The sequence below is a fragment of the Sinohyriopsis cumingii genome, chromosome 6 (genome assembly GCF_028554795.1).
Source record: "Sinohyriopsis cumingii isolate HCF-2022 chromosome 6, ASM2855479v2, whole genome shotgun sequence".
Lineage (NCBI taxonomy): Eukaryota > Metazoa > Mollusca > Bivalvia > Unionida > Unionidae > Sinohyriopsis > Sinohyriopsis cumingii.
The window spans coordinates 147,754,646-147,768,307 of record NC_142966.1 but is presented as its reverse complement, the minus strand read 5'-3'; the positions used below and the strand labels follow the sequence as shown (position 1 = coordinate 147,768,307).

At 35.6% G+C, this 13,662-nt stretch overlaps 1 protein-coding gene and 1 long non-coding RNA gene across 2 annotated transcripts in view; both read right to left on the bottom strand.

Moving 5' to 3' along the window:
- Window positions 1-3,854: 3,854 nt before the first annotated feature.
- Window positions 3,855-13,662, bottom strand: part of LOC149798228 (vacuolar protein-sorting-associated protein 36-like) — a 41,946-nt gene continuing 32,138 nt past the window's right edge. The window contains exons 11-13 of the mRNA XM_089963340.1: window positions 12,726-12,810; window positions 10,480-10,556; window positions 3,855-4,322 (exon numbers count right to left, since the gene is read on the bottom strand). Of these exons, the coding sequence (XP_089819466.1) occupies window positions 4,232-4,322; window positions 10,480-10,556; window positions 12,726-12,810 (253 nt within the window). The 3' untranslated portion in view covers window positions 3,855-4,231. The remainder of the gene's footprint in view (window positions 4,323-10,479; window positions 10,557-12,725; window positions 12,811-13,662) is intronic.
- On the bottom strand, window positions 7,454-10,472 carry LOC149798229 (uncharacterized). The gene is made up of 3 exons (XR_016421988.1): window positions 9,510-10,472; window positions 8,662-8,824; window positions 7,454-7,950 (listed from the first exon to the last, which is right to left on the bottom strand). It is a non-coding gene; the product is annotated as an uncharacterized LOC149798229 (long non-coding RNA).

Genomic DNA, 13,662 nt, shown 5'->3' with positions numbered 1-13,662 from the left:
TTCATAATTCTAGAGTTCTGCTGTCTGAGGGGTCACTGGATGTCAGAGGAATGTCGAAAAGAGGTTTGTGGTTGTTTGGGTGGTGACTGTTGGGAAGGTGACTAACATTGGGCGGGCACAAGACTCCCGTTATTGCCGTTAGAGGAGTATTTCAGGGAAGGATTGGGAAGGAGGTAACCGATGCAACTGCTCAGTAAAATGGTCCACAATTGTTTGTATCCTTGTTGCAAACTCAGATTGGCAATGGCAGAACTGATGACACAATACACCACAAAGATTTGGCAGAAAAAGACGATTTGCGTTTTAGGCATACGTTCTCCACACCACACCTACAAGGGTTGCTTTTGTAGATCTTGCACAGAAGAACTGGGTGGAGTAGTCACTTTGGGGTCTTGAAGAAAGAAGCCTTGCAATCTGGAGAGGATCAAGATATTAAAGTGACAACCTACCAACCTTACAAGATTGTATGTTTAGACACACAACAAATCATCAGTCCACCCTTGTAAAAAGTGTATCAAATTGTGTACCAGAAGCCAGTGCAGCTTCCCAACAATTCACTTTGCTGTATGGATATACTGGTATGTATAAAAAATGGTTCCAAGAGGATAGCCACCAGCAAGAAGGATGACTTTGACACAGCAAGAATCGAGAGACCCACTTTTCCTGTCTTCTTGCCTGACTCTTGTGATTGTGCCAGTCGATTGGAAACGTTTAAAAAAATGGCCAATGGATAGGGAAGGATTACCTTGAATGTTTTAGCTAGAACAGGATTTGTCTACTTGGGTCCTGAGACTGGATTGGGATACGAAGTACAGTGTTTCAGTTGTGGTCTGAAGTTGGGTATGGATCTATGTATCTATAAAGATTCAGCTATGCTGAAACATACTCTACGGTCTCCGCACTGTCCTTACATTTCCATGGCCTTTCCACCCATCACACTACGGTACATTTATGACGGTACCTTATTCTGTTGTTTCTAACAACACTCTGTAATATGGCAATAATTTCTACACTGTAATATGGCAATAATTTCTACACTGTAATATGGCAATAATTTCTACACACATGAAGTAGACCCACTTTTTACTTTAGTCCCTTGCTAATTAATAGTTTTAGATTTTACAACAAAACTAAACACATTTTACCTTTTGACTATAATACATGATCACAAATATTTAGATTGCAAGAAAATAAAAGTTACAATTTTATTAAAAGTACTGGCACCAGCAAAACTAAAGGAGATGATAAAACAGAGTCAGGATGAACAGATTAGTTGTGTAGTAAAGAATCCATATATCAGAATGACATCTTTTTTCATCAATTTCATCATTAGTTAATGACACTGCTTCAAAATGTTGTGTACTAGATAATAGTAATCCAATTTGTAATACAAATACCAAATGATGGCTTCGAACTAAGTGCCAAAAGGTCTGCAGAAAATATCACCATGATCAAAATATACATAGGAAGAACCAAACATAAACAGGACAAATGATATCCATCTTGCTTTGAGTTTACACAGATCAGTCAGTCTCTTATGTTTAATGTCATTGAAGTTTTGTACATAGAGAGCATGTACTTCATTTGGTAAAATATCTGCATGATATGAAAGTTTGTCTCGTTATTCTTTTGTTGCCATTGTGGTTCTGCCAGCTAGAGATCTACACACACTTAATTATATTGTATGGGGATTCTCTGATGTTTCCTATGAGCATTAATCTGTTGACTGTTTCTGAAATTAACATGATCCTCCTCCACTGTGTAAGAATTGTATTCGGTGCTGAGAACTCCTTTAATTGCCTGCTGTCCGAAATGCATATGATAACTAGCTTGGATTAGTTAGTGTTCTTTATGGTTGTGCAATTTTCAACATCTCACAGGTATGGCCCTAAGGATATTCTCTCTTGGATATATCTGTTCCAAAAAAAATAGTTTTCACTAACATGAACTCTGCCAAAGATTCAGTGCTTTGCTGCCTCTTATGCCAGATTTTTTCTCTTCCATAATGCTGTATTAGGGTTTTAAGTCCAACATTCCCATAGTCTGCTTGTTCAGACATGGGTATCTTGAAAAAATTATAAAAGCATTCCATCCAACATCTACATCAGACTCGCACTCAACATCAATTTTACATGCTAGTATTTCCAGTGACATTTTTCCAATGTCTAACAGACTGATATGCATGAAATTCATTGTCATCATAGCTATCACCAGTCAGAATTTACCGACTGAAAATGTCATCTGCAAACCCTGTTGCGATTCAGCCATTTTTGTTTCCTGTGTGGCCGCTATTTGTAACATGGATTTGTAAAACTTTCATGATGAAAGTAAGGTTAAAACTACCAGAAAATGCTTGTTCCACAGTCCAGTGAACCAATCAAATTTAGTTTAACAACCATTCATGTTGAACCGAAGTATCCAGCTATTTTAAAGTTTGCCTTCCTAAATCTGGGTGTCACATCAAGTGCTGCAAGACCACTACTGGCAGTGTGAATTACATCATGAAATGCACTTTTAAAGTTGAATAAAAATTGCATACTGTACAAAGCACGTTTTATATCCACGATGTTGACGTAATTTGCAGAACACGTATCACTGCTTTCAAAGTATGCGAATTTGTACAAATTACTTGCACTTGCGTGTGCTGGCGTCATTTTCTGACCCAACATTTTATTCACATCAGACCACTAGGAGGGTTTATTTGGTTAGACACAATTTTAAATATATATTCGTTTTTTTCTGACAACCCCACCAGTGATTTCTCATTTTCTTAACACAACCTACAACATAAGTGATTTTCCTAACCAACCTTCCACTGTCAGAATCAAAATAGTTTGAAACTTAACCGCCTACAGAGGTTTTTTTAAAGTGCCATCCTGGGGGTGGGGGTGGATATATGTTTTACTGGAACAGCCCTAAGGTATAAAAGCTATAAGTACTTTATAAAAACCTTGTAAATGCAATTAAGCACACATCATGTGCATAGACAAATTAATTTTGGTAGGCTTATTTGTAGTATTTGTTTCTTCAGGCCAATAAAGGAATGATTCCATTATTTACACACATTTTTTAAAAACCTTTTGGAATTCTTTGACAAAAACCTTAAAAACATTTACGTAGACATGCCAAATATGGCAGATTTGTCTGAAGCCTCTTGCATATGACTTGATTGACCTTCAAGCCAATATGTCAGTTATTCTCAACATCTTGATTTTTTTTAATTAGACATAACTGGTCTGCAGTGTGTTTACAAACACAAATATTTGTCTAAGATTGTAGCCTCAATATCCCTCTTTAGGACCAAAGTTAAATTTATCCTAAATTTTACAAAGCTAATGCTTTTTGTCTGTTACTTAAATGCACCGTTTTGATGGAATGAGAAGACTAAACTTAAGACCTTAATACAATCATGGTCTTTTATATTACTCTTCTAACAAAATTTTATTTTATTTAACTTGCTAAAATATTAGTTTCTTTCTGTCAAGTACTAGTATCACAGAATGATATTATCATGGTCGGAATTGGAGGAGGGAGAGAAGACATTATGTTTTTGCATTAAAAAACAAATCCCTTTTAGTTACCAATATTACTCAGTTTATGAATGATCATTTTCAGTTTCTTCTAAATTAAGACACCTACATGGAGACTTGAAAATGATGTATACAAATTTTCAGACAGCAAGATTCTGAGCTTTAGTTAAGCACTATAGGTAAGTTTGTGGATTTTATTAGGACTGTTGCATGTGTTTAAAGTTGAACAGGCCAATCAAAATTATAATATCTATCCTCAATTATGTTCAAGTCAAAGTAAGGCTTGCTGCTTTTAGATGACAGAGGAAGATGAAACAGGCTATATGAAGAACATAATGGGGGGTTTTTTTGTTCATTTTATTATGTGTATGAGGTACATAAAAAATTAAAAGGACTTTCAATAATGATCTTTGTCATTCCAGCAACTTTATCCATCAAGAAGACAGCTTGAAGGTTTTCTTTTCTTTCTGATGGAAATGAAAAGACTGTGTTCCACGTCATTACTGAGAAGACTGCATTGTTCCATGTCCTATGCTTTCACCAGTAGAAGTTTTCTGAAGATTTACAATACTTCAACCTTTCCGATGATTCAAAACCTTCCCAGTGTCCTCAATATTTTTCCTACTGTCAAGAAGGACTCGGTTTGTCAGCACTAATCCACTCATACAGAGCACATGGTAGAATAGTGGCACAAGAAACTCTCATTTTGTTACAAAATAATTTGGATAAAACCTAAGACCTTCCACTGTTTCATCTCTACAAGCTTTGCTCATTTTCTCCGTAAGTAATAACCTGAAATGGAAAACAAGAAGTGAGACAGGTGAATATATTTTATACAAACAATGCTATTACAGTAAAACACCACTTCTATAGATCATCTCCCATAGGAACATATTAATTTATACAACGTCATAACCTTCAGAGACACACCATCGGTCTTGAGAGACCATTTTTTGTTGGCAGAAGGGGTGGTCTATCGAGTCAAGATTGACTTCATTTAGAATTTCAACAATGTCATAAGTATGGTTCATTTTGCACCATCTGTCTTGAGACCATTTTTTGGCTGGCAGAAGGAGTGGTCTCATGAGTCAAGATTAACTGCATTTAAAATTTCAAAAGTGTCATAGGTATGGTTCATTTTGCATCCAACATATTCTGAAAAACAGATGGTATCAGATTAATGATACAATACTGAGCTCTGGAACATAAATGCAGTTTTTGGAATGGGTACAGAACTAATTTTAAGTAAGTCATACTTACAACTAATGCATTTCTTACTTATTCTGTGATGCAAAGTCCCATCCAAGAAAAATAATTCTTCCTCTAGTTACTAATTGGAGACCCAGAATTGCTATCGAAGGGATGAGACCTCTGAAAAGCATCTCCAACTCAAGCAGTGCAGCCCTCAAAAAGGTCCATCAAGACCTTAGACATCTCCAAAGTGGTACCCCTTCAGAGGTGGAGAAGCTCCACTGAGAATGCCACTTACAAGGAAAGCAAGCCTCTGTTGAAGATGCTGATTCCTCTTTCAGGAGAATGAAAGACGAAGCCAAAAAGACATTAGCAATGGAGTTGATTGTCACTAGCATTTGACCCTTAAGCTATCTTGGACCTCCAAGGGAGACAACCTGCAGGTTTTAGCTGATATCCCTACTGGGCGAACACCAGAGTTCAATGGTGGGGTGTAGTGGTGAGGGCTTCAGGGACCATAGTAAGGAATTAACTTGATAACTGGCAACAGAAAACAGCAGCTGGAGCATAGAAGATGGAATGGACCACCCCTTCTGCTGCCTGTCTGATTCTTGGGCCCAAGTAAAGCACTAGCTTCCTAACCACAGCCCCAGAAGGTTTTCGGCACCAGTCTGGTGGAAGGAGGCAGTAAATGGAGCTAAAATCCTTATCAAATGCCCAGAGCTTCTCCTCCTCCAACACCTGAGTTGATAGGTTGAAGGAGCAACAGACCTGAATGAAAGTGAAGCACCTGCCACTGGAACAAAGAATTTTTTCCACATTGTAAATTTTGTAAAAACCAATTTGATATATTTATTGTTCCATGATTGATATCTTTATTCTATGATAATGCAGTAAAGCAACTTTAAATTAGTAGAAATAATGTGTACACTTATTTAAGAATTATGCCCCTTGCTTTATTATCCCATTTTTAACTCCAAATTATTAAATCTTAACAATGCCGTGTATAATACTCCTACCATCAAATAGCTTTTAAATAAGTTTACTTGCTTCAACAACTTATCAGACCCTGCCAACCCTAACAAGACCTTATCAATAAGGCACATGATATTTTTCTTTAAGAAAGACCAATTTTAATTAAGATGTAATGTCATGCACTGATATTTTCAAGTTGGAAAACATGCATTTAGAAAGTTCTGAAAAATTTCAGATAATGATGCAGTGATTTTAAACTTTATGCTAAACTAAAAAGTTTACTTAGTGCATAACTACATCCAGTTTTCACAAACTGCAGTTTCAAGTCGTATGGAGCTTCTTGCTATCTCTCAACTTGACTTAAACTCTGACAATTTTTCTTTCTTCAATTTCATGTGGTGACGGCAATCGCCTGCCCTGCCACAAGATACACTCAAATCAACACATGATGTCCAATAAACATAAATGTTACCTTTAAAGTGCCACAACAGTGTATCTACATTTATTCAGTTTATTTCTTGGTAAAAGAGATTATATATTCAAAATATGAATGTAAAAAATCCGAGTGAAAAATTTTAAGTAATAAATGTGTGGGAGCCTACCTAATATCACGTTTGCACCTGTTTGCGATCACAACCGAAGGCAACCGCTGACCACTTCCGGTATTTAGTGAAAACAAAGCGTGACGTCACATTATGAACACTTGTTGTACACAAAGGCTCACCCAAATTAATCCGTACCAGTTTGAACCCTATATTTCCAATACCAAACAATCCGAAGTTGCAGATGAAGATGACGAAGAAGAAAGACAAGATAGATTGACGGACAATTCATGGGGGTTTTCTGAATATGTCTACGGCCTAAGTTACAATAAATATGTGTATCCGACGATATTGACAGTCTCCTGTTCCTTTACAAATTTGGATTTTTTCCTCACCTGTAATAAAGGCTGCACAAGTGTATAGCATTTCATGGGTAGAGATGTATCTATATATTGATAAGTAAAAGGTACATCGGATCACAGTTGTAAGCTTTGAAAACCCGTGAACAAGTTGATATGATTTAGAAGTACTTAAGATTTAAGATGTCTGCTTTTTTTCACAACTATTGAAATAGGCAGGATATTACCCTCATGACATTAAAATTGAATTCATATTCTGTACGCTGTATTATAAGTTAAAATTTCGAATTTCTCATATGTATGCTAATAGCTGATTTTGATAAACTATGAAATAAACCTTTTTTGTCTGTGGTAAGCATCTTTGCAACTTCTATTTTCTTTCATATCTAATTTAATTTTACAGTGCTGTACTAAACGTTTTATCTGTTCCTGACTTTAGTCAGTTTGTATCATTGTACTGTGCTATTGATGTGTTCATAAATGAGATTAAATTTGACAAGCACAACACAATGCATTAAAGAAGAAAACTCTATTTTACGTGTAAATGTGGACATTGTTTGGTAATGCCTACAGCAAGGGAATGTGTATGTTGTTGTGACATAGAGAAGGTCACAAGTATCTGCAATGAATACCAGGGGATACGGTGTATAGCACACCATCCAGGGTTCACTGCAGTTTGTCTCGACATCCATGTTTTAAAAGTTGCATACTACCCATGTTCTGGAGGCCTACACTGTCTAACCTTTATACCAGTGATACTGATGAATCATGCCAAAAAACAACACATATACATGTACAAATATTGTTTTATTTCATTTTTTGTGTCGCAAAATAAGATGGTCATATATGTATGAATGTGTGTATGTATGTATGTATGTATGTATGTATGTATGCACAGATTATACTGGAATCATTAAACTTTATTGATATACAAAATAATGATAAATACTAAAACTTTTGATTTCCAAAATTGATCTAATGCATAAAGCATATTTTATTTCAACTCAATTTTCAAATTATTATTTCAGAAGACATCGGTATACAGCATATAGACAATTTGCTCTGTGGTGTTGGCACTTCTTGGGCAAGGAAGTGAGGGTCATCATTCTATCATGTGTTCTTCAGAGGATCCGTACTGCCTTTCCTGATCAAAACCTGAACTACACTGCCTTTCATGAGGCTGACAGCAATTAAACCTGCTAGGAAGATTTTGAGTAACAATATCCTTGTCAGGCCTCTCATACAGACTACATAATGGTGGTGATACATCTACCATAAGTTTTACTCCTTCATGATTCATGTGAGACACCTGTCCAATTGTGAATGCTGTTTTCATCAGACATTTGACATAATCTGCAAATTAAATTTAATATGCATTGTATTGTACAAGCCAAAAACTGCAACCTTTTGTTGAAGTTAATACATGAATTAAAAGTATTTGTCTTTACAATTGTTTGCATATTTTTATTATTTTACCACAGGGAAAATTCATGACCTTTAAAATTAAAGGAGTGTCAACTGTAACAAATATTTTGCCTTTACTGTTTGAATTTAATAATTTTAAAAAAATAATATAGGTACATACACTTGGTACAACAGTATTTATATTTCTAAGTGATATATGCCTTTATGTTCATTAATTACTAATGTATATTCTTGCCATATGTTGAGTCGACAAGGATTTTCATGACAAGTGTATTCTTCTTTCTTGTACTTTGGATACAGTACTTTATATCTGGCTCTCACATCCTTAGTGCATGCTTTCTCTCTTTGGCTGTTTTCATTAAAATGCAATGCAGCTAGCTAAAGACTATTTCAAGGTAAATAAAGATGCAAAATACAGTATATCATTCTATCAGAATACAGATAATTTATTTTTATAGATACTTTATTTGCAAACATTCCAAAACACTAAAAACTGTTATATAATTTTACATTGTAGGATATCAAAAGATCAGATCTTGATATCTATGATTTAATTTGAATATGAATATACTGGACTATAAATAAAACACTGAAAAACCTGAATCAGAATTTTTGTGTGTGCAATAATTGAAGATTTACCTTGAAAGCATTCCATGATAGGAGAAACTAGTCATCTTTGGTGCAAAATAATTGATCACAGAGTTGTATCCCTGAAGTTTATTGTCCAGATGACAGCATTGGTACATATTTTTTCATCTGTCTGCTGTCACAATCTCTTCAAGCTTGTCAAATACTTTAGATCCTATAAGTTATAAAATATATCCACCAAAGCTTGGTTTTATGCTATCTTGCATGAAAATTAAAGTGTGCACTAACAAAAATGTATCTAAATTCAATAAATTACTAGACCAATACAGTTAAATCAAAGTCACATACCTATATGACATGTGCTCCATAAGATGCTTATGCATACCAAATATCATTGATCAATAAGAAATAAATCTACTAATTGAAAAACTTGATGGACTTAAATGATTGTTGCCAAGATACGACTGAAAAATTGTTGAACATGACAACACCACCACCACTGAAAAAAATCATAAGACAATACTGTAAAATTTCAACTACATTTTGTGTTATTCAGATTTTTATTCATTGCAGATGGGAATAAACCTCGTCACGTTTGTAAATACCTATATGTAATCTGATTCACACATTTGTCCAACAATGAAAAATATATGTAGGCCTTCAAAATCTACCAGCAGAAAAATTTTTCTATTCACATGGTCAAACAAAGTTGAAGGCAACATGAAAATTGTGACCATTTATCCACTGGTTTATATCTCAGTTCTTGATTGATTAGATATTTAATGCATTTGTTTTGAAAACTATGAAAAAACGTTCTATAGGGTAGAAATGGAAATGTTGCAGTGACTGATCTGTTGAATATCATATATATAATATGGTACATGTCATTAAAAACTCACCCTTGCAACTTCTCTCTTTGAATAGCCCCTTCTTACTTTCTTTGGTGGTGACACTTAACAAGTTACTAACTCTGATGGTGACAACATTTCAAGCCTACATGCTTTGGTGTTGAAGTTTCTGATACATTTGCAGTTACCTTGGCTTGGTTGTCAGTTTCCTTCACTCAGTGGAATGACGGAGCAGCAGCATCACTGAGTTTGACTTTCTTTTGATGCCCTACCCATATGCTCAACATCAAATTTATACATAAATGGGAAGCATTCTGGTGTGAACTGAAAGGAGTAGAGCCTAGAGGGCAGAAAACTCAGTTGGACCATCCCAGTTTCTTCTTTTGATTGTTACAAAATCTGTCCACCTGCGACGAAGTGCTTGGTCTTTCGGAAAGGAGTGCATGGAAAACCCATCAGCATTTGAATTCCAACAATTTACTGTAACACACCTGACCCCGCTGCCCTTGCTTGTACCTCCACGATCTCCTCTTGGCATGACTGTGATGATAAAACTTTTCAAACTAGCTAATATGGAACGGAACAAGTGCTTTGTTTATGTTTCAACAGAAACGGAAGTAATTTGTGTGTTAAAAATATGACATCAGACGATCTACACACTCCGGAAATTACCGAGCAATAAAATTGGTCCGATGTATATTATTTTCGAAAACACACCCGAGCGTATTTCTCAGTTATTATGGCGAATTTTTTCATCGTTTTTTTTTATACTGCTTCCAGACTTGATTTTCTATTCAAATAATATTGAATTGTATTTACTTTATATACACTGGTATGGCACTTTAAATGCTTTTTTCCCCCAGAAATTATGAATTTTCCTTTTTTCTTCTTCTGTGCTGAAGATTTAAACTTTTTAAGAAGCTTATTCTCCCTTTCATTCTGAACATGTATCATTTATTGGACACCCATATCGCCAGGAGAATTACAACAGGTATATCATCAGATGGTATGTGTTTATTACCTTTCTTTAGCTAGTATAACAGATAACCCTAACTGCTGCGCCAGTTCTTCTGCTGTCAAGGATTCCTTATCCTCAAGCTGTCAAATAAATTTTAGACTCAAAATTAAAATGCAGTTCAATTAAACCAAACAATGTAATCTTAACTGAAATTAAAATGTGTTTTAATTAAATAACTTCAAATCTGAAAGACTAACTTATCTCAACTGATATATTAGCTTTTAAAACAGAAAGCAAAGATCAGCTGCAGACCTAGCTACAAAGGCTTAACAAGGTCACTGGAACCTTAAATGTACGCCACAGAAACCTCTTAAAATAATTTATCTCATTTTTCTAAGTATAGCTTATACATATTAAGGTTTTGAGACAGTACAGGAAAGAACAAAACTGATGCTAACTATGAGTATGGCATAGGATCTCGTACTTTCGTAAATGTCATCTAAAACAGACAGTGTCTAAAAAAATCAACAATACTGCCTTTTTGTCAAAGCCATTTTTTCATTCAGCTATCAGAAAAAATAACTTGTTTGTGTTTTGGATTTTATACATTGAAGCTATTATAACTGGTGGTAGAAGAACCTTGGAAAACCCTAGTAAAAACCACTGCCCCATGGTAAGCTACTGGCAAGCATTCTCACATATCCACACTGGCTGAGCTCTGTTTTGAACCCAAACAGACTGAGGTGAGATGGTTAAAAAAAAAACTTGAATGCTGATCTAAATCTAATAAATTTTATCACTGAACTGAATCTAGGGTGTGGATGGATGTACTCAAACAGATTAACTCCCCTAGTTTCTAATTTATCCCAGAAGCTTACTAGTTTAAGAAACCTATAAGAAGATGAGAGAAATTCAGTAATGTGAGCAGGTATGCAGTTTATACATGTGCAGGCGACCTCTGTACAATCCCAGACCTGCTGAATCGAGCTAATGTTGCAAATTATGCCTAGGGCTGAGGTAGTAATGTCACAGACAGGATTTGGTGTGTTGTGTGGTTTAACTCCATTTTTCAGCACACAATAGGCTATACATGGCGGCCAGTATTAATGGTGGAGGAAGAACCTGGAAAGAACCACCGACCCAAGAGAAGCTACTGGCAAGCTTTCTCACATAAGCACATTAGCCGAATCTGAGACTCGACCCCACGCAGGATTTGGTTACTGTCTGGGTAGCAACCAGTGGCCCAATGAAATTCAGCTCTCCCCATTGTTGAGACCATATTACATAAATAAAAGCTGGAGAAAGCAGGCTGGGGATGCCAGTAAACTGAATGAACTATGTCTTGAATAAAGACATTCCATTTGAAAGCCAGGCTCCCGCAGATTGATTCTACTAGCCACAAATTTCTTTGCTACAATATTCACCAAATCATGGAGGTCACTGATCCAGGATCTGTCCCATCTGAGAGGGGAAACCCTGCCCCTCATTTTCTAGCTTAGTTTTGGTATTGTAACAGCTGGAGAGTAGGCATATAGCTGTATCCCCTGCCAGTTGATTGGAATGGTACTGATAGCCCATGCCACTGTATTTGGGAATGAAGAGATGAAAGTGGGCAGTTTGTTGTTCCACCTCATTGCAAATAGGTCTAAGGCCTCATGGAAAGCAAACTGGATGGAAGATGGACAGATGAGACCACTCTGTCTGTAACAATTGGATGGACAGACCAGGAGTAGCTAGTGAGTTTTACTGATTGATACAACATGGATGATATTGACATGGGAAAAGACTCCATGAATATGAATAAATTCACAAGCAAAGACATGAATGCTGTATACACCATCTACATCAGCCATCTGAATTACTACAACGAAAATAAATGTTGGATGGTCAAAACTGATTATAAATTGCAATGAATTCTTTAGAGGCATTGCTAATAGTTGCACATTAAAGTTTAAATTAGTAAATATCAGGGATACAGGTGGCCACCTAGTGGGGAGTTATTCTGTAACATGGACAGACATATTTTCCTCTTTCAGGGAGGATTGGATTCAGAAGTAGCCAAAGTCATTTCCTAATGTAATGTGAACGGAATATGCCTGACAAAGAAATATGTACAGTTTCACTCAGACCAAATTTGGCTCCAGCATTATGAAACAAAGCAAATGCCTGAAAGGACAAAAATTCTGGATCCCACAACAACAAATGCATAATGAATGGAAAAGAACTATTTATGCTTTGCATATTTATCAACATTTATCAATTAAGAGATAAGTAAAAATGAGTCTAAAACAATAGCCTAAGTTACATACTAAGGCTTGTGTCTGTTTTACAACCTCCTCTTCACTGTGTGACAGTAGCTGCAGAACCATTACTCCACTGTCAAATGTTTTTAACCTGAGGTAAAGAAAAGTATATTAACTATCCATCTTGTACAGGATATAACCTCATTATTGTGTACATGTTTCTTGATTGTCCATTATTTCCTTCACGAGGAGAAAATATACTATCAGTTTTATTATACTGTAGTTTTGAAACATACTTTCCCACTATTTCCTGCATTTATAAATGTTAGAAACACTTAGCGTGAGATGTTGAAAAACACTGTATGAGATACTGAAAGACATGGGACGAGATGCATTGCAGTCACTCTTTTGTTGATTGATCATTATTAAAAGGATCTACACTGATGATAGGTACAACATTTCCTTCTACATGGATAATAGGTACAACATTTCAGTCTACAAGGATGATAGATACAACATTTCAGTCTACTTTGATGATAGGTACAACATTTCAGTCTACATGGATGATAGGTACAACATTTCAATATACATGGATAATAGGTACAACATTTCAATTGACATGGATGATAGGTACAACATTTCTGTCTAAATGGATAATAGGTACAACATTTCAAATCGACATGGATGATAGGTACAACATTTCAATTGACATGGATGTTAGGTACAACATTTCAGTCTACATGGATGATAGGTACAACATTTCAGTCTACATGGATAATAGGTACAACATTTCAGTCTACAAGGATGATAGGTACAACATTTCAGTCTACATGGATGATAGGTACAACATTTCAGTCTACATGGATAATAGGTACAACATTTCAGTCTACAAGGATGATAGGTACAACATTTCAGTCTACATGGATGATAGGTACAACATTTCAGTCTACATGGATGATAGGTACAACATTTCAGTCTACATGGATAATAGGTACAACATTTC